The 14281-nt window shown below is 36.6% G+C and overlaps 1 protein-coding gene across 4 annotated transcripts in view; it reads left to right on the top strand.

Annotated features, from left to right (window-relative positions):
• The window catches only part of HBS1L (HBS1 like translational GTPase), a 59132-nt gene extending 46754 nt beyond the window's left edge, over positions 1 to 12378 (top strand). For 3 of the 4 annotated variants that reach the window (XM_054628700.2, XM_054628698.2, XM_054628706.2), the window contains 9 exons: positions 666 to 740; positions 1502 to 1619; positions 1804 to 1872; positions 5049 to 5153; positions 7159 to 7249; positions 8864 to 8972; positions 9585 to 9685; positions 10601 to 10745; positions 11715 to 12378. In XM_054628700.2, the coding sequence (XP_054484675.1) occupies positions 666 to 740; positions 1502 to 1619; positions 1804 to 1872; positions 5049 to 5153; positions 7159 to 7249; positions 8864 to 8972; positions 9585 to 9685; positions 10601 to 10745; positions 11715 to 11726 (825 nt within the window). In that variant the 3' untranslated portion in view covers positions 11727 to 12378. Of the gene's footprint in view, positions 1 to 665; positions 741 to 1501; positions 1620 to 1803; positions 1873 to 5048; positions 5154 to 7158; positions 7250 to 8863; positions 8973 to 9584; positions 9686 to 10600; positions 10746 to 11714 lie in introns of those variants that run through there. The other variant, XM_054628701.2, reaches the window with a different exon arrangement.
• The last annotated feature ends 1903 nt before the right edge of the window (positions 12379 to 14281 follow it).

Below are 14281 nucleotides of genomic sequence, written 5' to 3'. Positions count from 1 at the left end.
GTGAAGGGCATCTGTCTAGATTTGTAGATATTAAGTTTAAGAATCAGTATTGTGAAACTCATAATAAAAAGCATTGTTTTTATTATTATTGTGAAACTCGTAATAAAAAGCAATAATAAAAGCATTGTTTCTTTGCTTTCCAGCTCTGTCCCTTAAGTTTAGACTTTACAATGCTATTCTTTTTATTTATGGGTGTATTTTCAAAGTACACAGAAGATTAAGTTTGGTGCTAAAATGAGCAGGGGTCCCTTTTGTACTTGTGGAAATCTCACAACAATTAATCTCAGTGGAATCTGTAAGATCATCTTGGTGGTCATTTAGGTCAAGACCTCAATAGTTTTATTTAGCTGTGTAAATAAAGTATGTTAAACATTTCTATTTACGTTTTAAGTTACTCCTGTAATGAATATATCTTACTGAACCTGAATTTTGTGTAAACGTAAAAAATTGAAATTAAAAGGGCTTGCAATTTTAGTGGTGTTTGTGATCAGTAATTGCTAATGTGTATGCTCTTATATATTCAAGTATGAATGCACCTGGAAATCTCATGTTTATAAATATACATCTGTTTCTACTACAGAATTGATGACATGCAGCTGTATGTTCAAGTCATGGTTAAAAATCTATAATTTTATTATCATATCATAATCTGTGCTTTATTTTAGGTCAATTGGCAACAGGAAAGATTTCAGGAAATTACAAGTAAGCTTGGCCAATTTCTTAAGCAAGCTGGCTTTAAGGTAATATATTTGTGAGGCCTTTGTTGCTTTGTTCAAGCATTTGGGTGGGATGAGCTTTTCCTACAGTCAGGTTATTTTGTGTCACTTTCCTGCCACTGCTACATGCACATAATGTAGCAAACGCCTTTTCTTCCTGGTAGAGTGATACTGAACCCTGCATAAGGGTAGTCAGTTCTTTAATACTCTTTGTGTCATTTTTGTTTAGGTCTGTTGAATCTTTGGGGTACTCAGATCATTTGTAGTTTCTTGGGATTGTTGTCTATAAAGCAGAAGAGAGCAAGAATTGTCTATCTTAATGTTCAGGATTACATGAATGACAGTAGAGAGTTTTATACTTGAGCAGGTATCAGTGTGGATTATGAACTCGTGAGAACCGTCCTCTCATGTTTTCTGGGTTCCAACTACTATTCATTTGGACTGGCTGGTTTTCCTGCAATCCCTATGCATAAAGCAGCAATTCAAACCAAAGTTTTCCTGTCAAACATGGAGGAGTTTATTACCTGAACTCAGTTTCTAGTTGTCAGCATTGATACCATCATATTTAATTATCTCCAACTCTTTGTTGGAGCAGAGTGATCAGGCTAGAGGTAACCACAAAGGAAATGGATCCATGAGTAGCCTGCCTTCTCCAGGGGAAATACAAATGTGACAACTATGCTTTTAAAGTTTAGATGCATAACATTGAAAAAATGCACCTCTCACTTCTGCTAGGAGATCCTGTTGTTAATGTATGCTTCACATCTGTTTGTTTTCTTTATTAGGAATCAGATGTGGCTTATATCCCAACAAGTGGCCTTGGTGGAGAAAATCTAGTCACAAGGGGTCAGTCAAGTGACCTCACACAATGGTATAAAGGAAAGTGTTTGTTGGAGCAAATTGGTAAGTGCAATTTTCCTCATTTAAAATAGTACTTCTTAGTCCTGTGTGTGTTAAAACTTTTATTTTGAGTAAAATGTGAGACAAACTCAATGAAATGTAACATAATTAATTTCTCTAACGGAGAAGTTGCTGAGACAGTTATTACATACAGACATTCTAAAAGATCTTATCAATTTATTTGCAGATTCTTTCAAGCCACCACAGAGATCAGTGGATAAACCATTTAGACTGTGTGTTGCTGATGTTTTTAAAGGTTGGTTGCTTTTATAGTATTTTTACCATCATTATCCCTATATTTAACACAAGTGTTAAATATGCTGTCAAAATAAGACTTAAAGTTGGAACTTCATGTGTAGTCCTAGACCAGAGAAGGACATTTTCAAGTTCTATTCGTTGCCAAATTTTAAATAGTACTGCTGAAGGTGAAACACCCTGGAAACGAAATTAAGGAAGCTAATCTGCATGACCAATTATTTTTCTGTGTAATGAGTTCATGGTTCTGTGGGACAGAATGTGGGACTTTCCCAAACTGGTTCTGCTGGACTAAATCAATATTTCTCGAACTTTTTATGAGTGTGGCTTTGGGCTCTTTTGCTTTCCAGTCCTAGATTTTAAACAAGTTTGTCTTGTTCCTTTTCTGTTCATTGTTGTAGTTGTGAATAATGATATGTTCCTTAATCTTTGTATAAAAATTTGGGCAGGTGAGGTGGAAGAAAATGGTGATGGTGGTGTGACTGTTACAACCAGCCAAGGATTTAAGGCAGTGAGCTATTCCCTAGCATTAATAAAGATAGGAACAGCAAGAACTATAACTAGTTCTTACTTTGTCTGGTGGAAATAGAATGCCTTGAGCCTGTAAGGTTTTCATGGTAAACTTGATTTTTTTTTTCCATTTAGTCATTTACAATTGCAGATAACTTAGAAGAAACAAGGTTTCTAGACTCAGGTCATTTGAAACATTCTGAAGATCCCTTGAGAAATGTTGCAAACCAAATGACAGTATGATTTGAACTGTTGTAAATACTTGTAATCAAATATTATTATTGAAATTCACATTTTAATAAATTTTGCTTTCTATTTAGGATGTTTATAGGGGAAGTACAAAAAAAAATCAGATTGAAATACTGATTGTAAGTAGTACAAACCTGGAAATACCAGGTTTGTGCAATTTTCATGTGGGCCCTTGAGAAAACACTAGATATTGTGCATGCCCTTAGTTAGCTGATTTAACTAAAGCCATAATGCTAAATATTGAAGAGTTGCATGGGAAATTACCCCAGTGTGGTATCACTGGTTTTGTCATCTATGCCATCTCTGTGTTTATTTTTTCCTCTTTAATTTCATGAGCTGTGGGAGAGTGTGTTAGGATGATTGATTGAGATCTTTCAAAATAATATATCACAGCTTTTCAGCTTCAATAATCATTTTTGGATTGAGAAAATTTTGCAAAATGAGCAGTTTTGACTACATCTATTTTGCTAAAGTATGCAAAAAATGACTTTGGAAGGGACACAATTTACATATAGAGGGTTTATCACTAAATGTGGCCTTTTAGGTGTTTTTTAGACTATTTTTTCTTACGTTATGATCTCAAAACTTAATCAGCTTTGATGCCACCAGAGGAAGTAGCTGCAGATACAAGTACATGAAGCAGCAGTTGTTCTCAGCTCAGTTCCATACCAGTGCATGCCCAGGAGGAGCTGTCCATAGAAGTGTGTAAAAAGTGAGAGTGCTGAGTGTACTCCTACATAGTTTGGAAAACCCCTTTCTCTATTAAGGCTGCTCACATATCATTCACCTGCCTCAGCCAGCTTTTAGCTGTTATCCTCCACAGTCCTCCTAATATTCATTCTCTCCAGGCTAACTATTTCTTGATCTGAGAGATCCCCGAGTGAATAAATCCCTTTGGTCTCCATTGCATCAGTCTCCGCTGCATCAGTCTCCACTTACCATATTATAATTCTGTCTAGGGTATGACTGATCTGACCCTAGAAATGCCTTGTCCATCAACCAAATCCTGAGTACAAAGAGCATGTCCTGGCAGAACCCAATATCATGATGCACAGAAATTGGGCCATTTTTATGCCCTGATTCTGTCTCCCACTGTCCATTTTGCACTTGCACTGATTTCAGGGGGAACTGAAGGAACTTGACACTTTTCAGGAAGCAATCAGCATGGGAGTTGGTGAAGCTTCAAAGACCAGATTGGTTTACCAAGGCAAACCTGGTGATGATGTGAACAAAAGATAAATGATTCTCAATTGTGCTTGGAAGTGGCTGAGAACCTGGAATCAGGTCATGTGTCTGGTTGCCACAAGTGCTTGCAAAGCCAGCTTCAGGTTGTTTTGTGTACTGTACTGAGGTGGTGTCTGTAATGTGACTTGGGTATTCTTTTTCTAGCCAATATCAGCTTTGACAGTTTTCTGTCATCTGTTAGTTGTCTGTGTTTCATCTCATTTGCTGGAATGAGTAGAGGAAAACCAGCATGCAGGCATACTGGTAATATTTTTCCAGATAGAAAGATGGAAGCATTCACTAAACAGAAGCATCAACTTCTTCTTTTAAATTCAGCTCTAAGTTCAGCTTTTAATTTAATGTGAGACACAAAATACTAAGATGCTTGCTTATATCACAGAATTCTGATGTTCAGCAAAAGATTATTTGTTGTTTGTGTGGATACTTAAAATGTCATTGTAGAATCAGTTCAGAGTTGTTTTTTAAACGCACCTGCAAACACATGCTAAGAAGATGAGGCATTTGTTAAGGTGTATGTGCATAAATGTCCATGTGTAGCATATCTTTGGAAAGTAACTGGCATATCATTCAAATGATGAACAGGCTCTTAGGACACTGAAGATGAAAACTTTGCAGATCTTTTATTCAGAAATACTTAATCATCTCCAGTTATAATAGTTTCTCATATTAAATAGTACTGAATCATTCTTTCACTTTTCCAGGAGTAAAAGTAATATGCAGACGGAGTATGTAGGATTCTGACTCAGTTAAAGAGTAAAATGGCATAGGAATTTGCACCTGTATGCATGAGAATTATTATGAGAGGTCTGTCATATTCCTTTTATCTGTAATTATAGTGAGAAAGTGCTGAATTAAATAATATTGCTAGAAATTAAGGGACTTAGTCTAATACTGAAAAAACTAAAATATATTTCTTTATGTACCTACATTTGCTTAAAGACGAATATTTCTTCCTTAGTTCTGAAAAACATAAGATCTAGAGGTTTTGAATGTAATGTTTCATTTTCATTATGATGCACAGCTGGCTAACTTGCAAGTACTGAACACTGCTGAGAAGGGAAAAAAATCTTCATTATATTAAAAACTTGTCTATGCATTGGTGAAGGACTAATTTCTGATGGGAAACTGACTGTATTATGAAGTTTTTTGAAATTGTTACTGTGTTTATTACAGACCAAGGTTCAGGATTTTGTGTGACTGGTAAAATAGAAGCAGGCTATATTCAGGTTGGAGAACGACTTCTGGCAATGCCTCCCAATGAAACTTGCACTGCAAAAGGTACAGTCTTCAGAAGCGTGTTTACTTTCAGGTCAATACTGGGCTAGAAACAGTTACTGAAATGGTAACAGACTGTCAAACTGATACTAACTGTCAAACATAAATTGTGAAAGCATAAAACGAATTTCTTTAGATGTGACTGTGTCTGTATAAATATGTCTGTGAAGAGTATGTGAAATCTTGCATTTTTTTTTTACTGAGGGAAGTCAGATAATCCAAATGTTATAGCCTTGTGGCTTTTGACATGGTTCTATGAGGAGCCTGTAAAAGCATTTGAGTTCCAGCAATGTCTATAAAGATATTCAGTACAGGAATCATTAGTATTCAGCTTTACTGTGGAGTGTTTCTTCTGTTAGGAAGTGTGAGGGTGTTGAATAACCTTTAGAAATTAATCTTATGAATTGGTTGTGAAAAAGCTTGAGAATAAAGTCATCGCTCCTGTTTGATGTTGTAAGATTTGTCACTGATCCTTTCATAGTATCAAATTTTCAGGATATAGTTGTCTTGAACAACTAGAAAATAGAAGAAAATTGGATTTAAATTTCAATGTATTTGATTTCTGGAAAGAAATAGCTAGACATTAAGTGCTTAGCTGTTTCCTGATTAAGCTTGCTGTCTTTGTACTGCAGAGTTGGTTTTGCTTCATATGCAAATAGAAAGATAAAATTATGATTTTCCTACATTGGCCATTGAATAAAAAATTGAGTCCTTGAGATGAATAGGTTTATGTATCTAAGTATTTAGCCTGAATACAGCAATGTGTTGGTTTAATTGTCTGTCAAACCCAGCTTGTTCAGTGCTAATTTGGGAAGCTCTTCAGTCTATCAACTCACACAGTTCTATGCACGTTATTCACGTGCACAGGAATGTTACTATAATGTGGATGAATTTGGGTAGCAGACCACTGTAGTCACTCCTCTGTGAGGGGAGTGGAGGAAGTACCATGGAAACAGATGTATTTTGTCTGAGTATCTCCTGCAGCACGATTCTATGGTTTTTCTTTTGTACTGCCTCTCCTATGACTGAAATGCAAATGAAGGTTGGGCATATAAGTTCATATAAGCATTTACTATTTATGTTCAATGTAAAGAAGTAATAATTTAATTTAGCATACAGTATTTACTTAAGGCAATGTGCACATAGGATTCAAGTTGTTCATTTCAAGAGGCTGAATTTCTTTAATTCTGTGGTGATGACAGATACATCAATAATTATCAGCACTGCTTAAAAAATGGTACTTAACATGATTATAGTTGAATCATGCTTTTTGGCATGTTTTTGGCAAGTGGTTTTGGGAACAAATCTGCAAGTCAAGAGGTACAATCTGCAGCAAAATAGAACTAGATCCTATAAATATATGCAGTATTTCTAAAAATCCAGTTTTTTTTCTTTCTCTCTTGGTGCCCACCAGAAACCTCAGGATGTTCAGTCAGACCTAATTAGTCTTGCCCTCACCCATCAGGCAGGTGGTCTTTTAAAGAAATTAAAATACACAAAAACCAGAATTAAATTGCTTGTAAAGGTGCTTTCTAGCAGACACGATGTTGCGAACGGAAGGCTTCAGTTACACTTTTTTATGAAAGAGTCAGCAAACCCACTCAAGGTAAATGAAAGTTGACACAGTACCATTAAAGTATATGAAAGATGCGGTCTAGGGTGTGCGTGTGCCTCAAAGGATGGGTGGGGCAGATATGGAGATATTAGTAGTGCAGCATTTTCAGGATTGCGTCATCTGCGCTGCTGACAAGGGCCAGGTCCTCTCCTCTGGCTCGAATAAGACCATGTTATGGTGCAGGGTGTGGTGAGAGAGAATAGTGAATCCTCACCAAGGGGAAGGAAAGGCTTCCTCAGGCTTCTCAGTTAAAAAGCTTTTACTCTCAACCCATTCATACTGAAAATTGATGAGTAATGGTTGATGAAGCACAAATGGCCCAAACAGAGCTGTTTGTTTGTAGCTCAGAGCCTAGGTACTTCACTGTGAGGTTCTGTTCTTACTCATTTCCAGGAATCACACTGCACGATGAACCAGTTGATTGGGCTGCAGCAGGAGATCACGTTAGTCTCACTTTGACCGGCATGGATATCATCAAAATCAAGTGAGCAAAGCTGGGTTTCAGTCTAAGTAACGGTTTGTTTTTAATGAAAAGCTGTATAACTATTACACTGGGCTATATTACAGCAGTTTACTTGAAGAATGATGTGGCTACCAGGATATTTAAAACCAAAGTGATGCATATCACCTGGCTTGCATGTACAAACGTTGGAAACATCTGCTGCATGTGCAACGGCAGCCTCAGAAGAATACTGTCAGTTTTCATCCTTTGCCCTAGTGCTGACACCAGTAACCTTCTGAGCCCTTTTCTTTTAGACTACCCCTTGGACATTTTAATTGCTAGATAAATTCAACCCATGTTGCTAAATAAACCAGAAAATTTTTAAAGAATTTCTCAAATTATCAATCATTCTAACAGGACACATGCAAACAACTGTCATTTGTACTAATAAGTAAATCTGTACAAGTGGAATTGAGGGAACATGCTTATTCAACACATTTAACTACTTGTAAGGTTTATTTTCCTAAATGTTTTGCTAAGGGGTGGTCTAATAGTGTGGTGCAGCAAATCTCTTTGTGTCTTCTCCAGTCTGTAGGATTCATGCTAAGCATTAGCCTCAAGCTTAAGTGTCAGTTGTTGTTCAGGCCAGATAATTGGATCCACAATTTGTTCATCTTTTTTACATTTCAGTTGGACTTCAGACAGCAAACTTTCAAGCTACTCTTGGAAAATCTCCTTGCATTTATAGTTTTTCAAATCTATCCTCTGATTTAAGGGAAAAGTACAGGTATTCTGTATTGCCATTTCATAGTGGGGTGGGATTCTCAGTGGTGAAAGGTTGAGGGAAGTCTTGTTCTAGTTGTTGAATGAAGTCTTGAGTCAATTTGTTACGCTGATGTCTTCATCTTTTGGAGATATGTTAGAGTTGTAAAAAAAAAGCTATGAATTTTCGAGTCCTCTTGATATTTATGAAATTTGATGTATATGTTTAATCATGCTGTTTTTTCTCTTCTGTTGTGTTTTCCTGTGTGGGATTAATTTTCCTTTCATTTCAATTGGCTAAAAATAGGCCCTGTGAGAAAGCTGTGTCTAGGCTACTTACCAACTTGTAACAAGCAGCAGCTTTCTTGTGACTCCAAGTAGAATTTTTTGGAAATGAGTGTTGCTGAAAGCTCAGGTTTTGAATCCTGATCATGATGTCCCCTTATTATCCAGAAAATACTTGAGCCACAGGCAGCAGTACTGCAATTTTGGGCACCCTGCAGTATTTTATACTGTTGAACGGAAACCCTGAATCTCTGAATGAAAGTCTAATTCTTAAAAATATCTACGCACAGGAAACAATGACATTTTCAGAAACTGATTAGCACTGGAGGTAATTGTTCACTGAACTAGACAGAGCCCTTCATGCATACACACAAAGTAAGGTAGACATTGTCTAGGAACGCATTTTGTTATAGCTTTCGATGCAGTGTTCCTGGAGGTCCACACACCTACACTCCCCCCCACCACCCTGCTTGTATTAAAGTGGTGCTGCTTTTCCTTTGCTTGTCTTAATCACTGCCCTGGAAAAGGACAATTATTTAACATTTCTATGTCAAGATATATCTGTTTGTTTGATTTTTTTGTTTGTTTGTTTTTTGTTCTCTCTTCTAGTGTGGGCTGTGTATTTTGTGATCCCAAGGAGCCCATTAAAGTTTGCACTCGGTTCAGAGCTCGGGTTCTCATCTTCAATATTGAGGTTCCAATCACTAAAGGATTTCCTGTAAGTCTCTGTGAAAACTGTGTTCATGGCAGGTTGTTCAGGGCTTTTCCTCTCTCTGTTTGACCTCCTGAATACGGGACACAGTCAGAATCCAGAAGTGGTTCTGTCTCTCCAGAGGAAACAGATTATTCTGTCATTTGACATGGATAGAAGGGGCTACTGTGGCTGTTTATGCATATTCTTACTGGCTTTTAATACATAGCTGAGCCATTTCAGAGAATGTGAGTTCCACCACAGCTAGGCTTTAGAAGCTCACATCTTGTGGAAATACAATGATGCACTTAAGTGTAAGATAGCTTTTAAGATACTTTTTTAAAGAAATAAAATACCAGTTCATGCTACAGAACTGCACTGAGGTGGCAAAAGCAAAACACTAAAGGATGAAAAATACATTTATGATGACATAAAATATGGCCTTTGTGTCATATCGATTGGGATCACAAAGTTTAGGAGCTAGGAACAGTTACTGGATGTGAGGCACACACTCCTGTGAGAGAAGTTTTATTTCTTTAAAAAAAAAACAGTCTTAAAGCAAGCTGCTGTTTTCAACTCTTAACACCTAGGATTACTGATTATTGTAGGATGTTTAATAACTGCAAAAAATGTTTTCAGGTGCTTTTACACTATCAAACAGTAAGTGAACCTGCTACTATTACAAGACTGTTGAGTGTCCTGCACAAAAGTACTGGTGAAGTGACAAAGAAAAAACCTAAGTAAGTCTTATGAATAGTTAATAATTACTCATGAAATGGGTTGATGTTTAATACACAGTATATCAAACAGGTTCTACTATGAATCAATTGTATGTTATAAGAATATGCTTTTATTGTTTTAGTTGGTTTCATGTTTGGATTTCAATGTGCTCTGTAAACCGAAAAACCTCCTGCCCTCTTGATAACTGCAGGGCACCTGAGAAGTACAGTGATTTAGGCCTAAGGTCACTTGCATAATTGGAAATGAATCCTAGATCAGCAGGCTTAACTTAAAGGAATTTTTTTTTCTCCCTCTCTCTCTTTTTTTTTTTTTTAACAGTATTTCTTCTTTTACTGTTAAAGCATGGGATCCTTTTATAATTCTGCAGATGGCTAACTACCTAAAACATGCTTGACTAGACAATGTGTCACTGCAAAAGAAATTTAGGCAATCTTCCCATACAACCACAGTAACAGGCCTCTAGTTATTTAAAGTAAGATTTTAAAAATAATATAGAAATGCTTTTTGAGACATACAACATTTTCTGAATAATCCTTTTCCAGAAATTTTATGGCTGAAACTGTTGCAAACTTCTACAAAGTAATGAATAAGCTCTTTAGCTGTGGGATTGAAACAAGATTTGATTTCCACTTGACATGAAAAAACAGGTGTTAATGGGATAATTAGCTTCAAAACAATTTGTTAAGAGCTGTGGTGAGTGCCAAGAGGTTTTTGAAGAAAACTTAGTTGCCTTATTAAAATGTATACTCCAGGCAAATGAGTTTTCAGTCTCATGGCTTGGGTTATAATTGAAATCAAGTTTGATAATTGTACTCTGGGCTTTCTAAAATTATTTTTCCTATTTATTCATTGCTCTTTTCTTCATTTATCTGTGCATACATTTCTAATAGAGTTTTCTGCTTTTTTACCTGCAGGTTCTTGGCTAAAGGCCAGAATGCTCTAATAGAACTACAGACTCAAAGACCTGTTGCTCTAGAGTTGTACAAAGATTTTAAAGAGCTGGGGAGGTTTATGTTACGCTACAGTGGTTCCACTATTGCTGCAGGAGTTGTTACAGAGGTATGGCATTTTTGTGATAGACTTTCTGTACTGCAGAGGAATGGTGCTACGGTTAAGACCTGTTTACACCCCCTAGCCTGAAGAGTAAATTTTTTTCTGCTAAAAAAGAGACAATGCTTCAGCAAGATGTGAGGAAACCTTGTCATGATTCTGTCTAATTTATTAGAAGTAAAATTTATTGTGTTTAGAATTTCCCCTCTTTTTCCTTGAGTTGAAATACATCAGTCTTTTTGACATCTGCCTGTATGAATATTCTGGAAGCAGTTTTTAAATAAGAAGTGTTGGCCATTTTAACTGTGTCTAGGTTGGATCCATTGTCTTTTTCTGTTAAAATTAAAGACAATTGTACATTTGATTCTTACTGATGCCAAAAAACATTTTCTGATCCTGTGTGAGAGGAAGCAAAGACTGTAGGGCTAAACACTAATGTTTTATCTTCTACTAAAAGCAAAAAATGTGAATGTCCTTCTATCTGTCCCTTTAAAAAAATCTTGCACATTAACCAAGTTCTGGTACTGAGAACTTAAGGCTGAGTAATTTAATGTCAAAACTTAAAATTAGAGCATGAGCTTTTCTGGTTTCTCCATGTATGCATAGGAATGATGTGCTAGGTCAGTCAGAGGCCTTATGGATGTATAATGCTCCTAAAAATCTATCTGGTCTTAAATAAGATCCAGAAATAGGATGGATTGAACCCATTTTTTCATTAAATTCAAGTTGAGGCGAGTGGTATTCTATTTAGATCTGCAATGTTTAGAGCTAGATCCATGTTTGTAGAATTGGGACTAAATAACCTCTTTGATATCTTATTTGGGAATTGCTATTTTAGTACTTCTTGTTCCGAGAATTTAAGTGGAAAAGGAATTATTTTTTTCCACAACTGTATAATACTGAAAAACACTGAGATCATTTTACACTTAGTACTTAATTTTTCACCATAGGGTTTTTTCCACTTGCTTATGTTTTTAGATTAAAGAATGACAGTGGTGACAGAATTTCCACCGTCCAAGCAAAACTCAATCAGATATTCAAACTTCTGTGTAAGAATCCAGTTATTTCAGTTGAAGGAACAAGTGCAATTAACTGGGGAGAAGATGGTGGTGACAAAAGTCAAATTGTGTGAGACATCTGGGGATCCCTTCATCAGTCTCTCCTGCTGCAGAACAAGATGCCAACTGACAAGGAACTGCAAGTGTTGCACTTCTTGATCTCAAGAATCTTATGAGTTTCTCCATGTGGAACTTACTCCTTAGAGAAGTTGATGGAAAAATATTAGAAAGCTGAATTAGAGAAAAAGATGATGAATTATCATGAAACAAACTTCTTACTTCCAGACATAAATTGTTTACATATTTTCTTTGATTGCTTTTTTGCTGCACATTAATTCAGTAAAGTAACTTTATTGGTCTAAAATATTTTTAGGTTTGAGTTGAATGCATATTCAGGGGAAAAAAACCTATTTACCTTGTTTTCAAGAGAATGGCATGTAATATTATCATGGGATTGTTTTCCCTGTCCCAAAATTTATTTAAGAAAAAAGAAATTTTCTTTTGCTGTGTAGTGGAAGCTGTGCCAACTTTGGCTAGTTTTATTTTTTAAACAGTGAGGATAATAAAATAAATTTGTCTGAGCATTTTTGTCTCCCTAATTTTTTGTTATTTAAACACTCCTAAATTGTGTTAAATCATTCTTTACTTACCATAACTGAGAAGTTTCAGAGTAAACTTATGAGTTAAAATGCGAAACTGGCATCCAATTTGGCTTTCTGAAGAAATAATTTCAGTTTTTCTCATGTTACTCAGTGCAGCCACTGCGCATACACATCTCTTTCATCCAGACTTAGTGCTCTTTTGAACAAAGGCTGACAGTTTAATCTTGTGGTGTCTGCTAAAGCCAAATTGTGCTGACTTATGCCTGTAGCTCCTTCCTGCTTTTCAGTAATGGGGCTGATGAAACCTTCCAGCTGAAAGGGGGGTCCTTCTGCCACCTCCAGCTCAGAACAGACACACTTTACTACAACTTGCAAGTTATGTTGGTAGGAATTTTGAGAAGACCTCAGGTGTTTCAGGACCTGTATGTGAGTGCAGAGTGGAGACAATTCACTTTGCCCAGAGATAGCAGTGGGAGGCAGGAGCTGAAGCACTCCCTCCAGAGCATTGGTCTAGGGGGTTAACTGAAGTAAAGCTCTGTCCAGAGTAGTAAAGAACACAAAAATGCTATAGCTGTTATTTAGTTCACAGTCCTGTATGGTCTGTACCTACTCTTCCCACATGATTTTTTTGGTAGGTAACTTTTTTTGTACTTAGGTGCTTTAGCCCCAGTTCAGCAGCTACCTGCACTTGACCACATTGATGAATTGTACTGTTGACTGCATGGATATTTGTAGAGTATCAGTAATTCTTTATATGGGAATTACTTTTGTAAAAGCTTATGAATCTGAAATACCTGGAAAATGTTACTGCCAACTTTATGAATTACCACTATTTGTTATGTCTTTTTATAGACCAAAAATTGCACTTAAATATTTACCAGTTTCAACATGCCACTGTAAAGGTTTGGGTGCCCTTGTTGGATTTCAGAGATTTATACTGCCAAGCTGCTGCACTGAACCAGTTCCACTTGAGCTTGCCTTCAAACATTGAAATGTTTAGGTTGCCTTGAAGTCGGGGGGCAGTTACAGTCTTCAGTTCTAAGACTTGCATAAATTCCTTACTGTTTATGGACAAGGAAGTGTAATACAGGGTGAACCTCTGATAACTCTTCTCACACATGTTTGCATTAAATTTTGAGGTTCACTTTTCTGTGATGACTGAAAAGCTACTGCATGCTTTCCCAGTTTGCATCTTGGGAGAAGTAGAGGTATTACATAATCCAGTTTCAACGTGACTGCACTACCTTTCAACACCGACTTGAACTCTGCCCAGAGGTGCCACTTGGTTGAAGCATAAATGATCTGTTGTTGTGCAATAGAATCATATCACCTTTGTTCAGTCAAAATATGATTGCATGTTGATCCATGTGAAACTTGATGGCTTGCCAGTTGTCTAGGATGCAAAACCTTCCTAAACTCCTGACTGAGATATTCACACTCTCCTGGTGAGACCATACTGCTCTCTGGGTGTAGTGTTTTGAATATCTGTGGAGAACAAGGAGGTGGCATGCAATTTTAATCTTAAAACAATTGGATAATCTTCAGCATTTTCTTGGAGAAAATGTCTTTTACACAGCTCTTACTGGGCAGTTTAGGTTCTTGGGAGGTTAATTATAAAAAAATGGAAACACTAATTATATGTAAAAGGCTTCTCTGTAGTAAGGTGGCTTCCACTGGAATACCTATGGAAGAGAAAGCATGACAGCCAGTGTCTTGTTTTTCTTGGGAGAAAAAACCTGATGAATTTCTGACAACATATAGGAGTGTACCAGGTAGGATTGTGCTTCTCAACTATTTGAATTGAGGGGTCACTCAGCTGTTTGTATTGTTTGATGTTTGGCAATATTGGTGAAAAAGAGTTTCTTAGTGCTTAAAATCTTTTGGT

Source organism: Agelaius phoeniceus, chromosome 3, assembly GCF_051311805.1.
Source record: "Agelaius phoeniceus isolate bAgePho1 chromosome 3, bAgePho1.hap1, whole genome shotgun sequence".
NCBI classification, from domain to species: domain Eukaryota; kingdom Metazoa; phylum Chordata; class Aves; order Passeriformes; family Icteridae; genus Agelaius; species Agelaius phoeniceus.
This window is presented reverse-complemented; position numbering and strand designations above follow the sequence as displayed.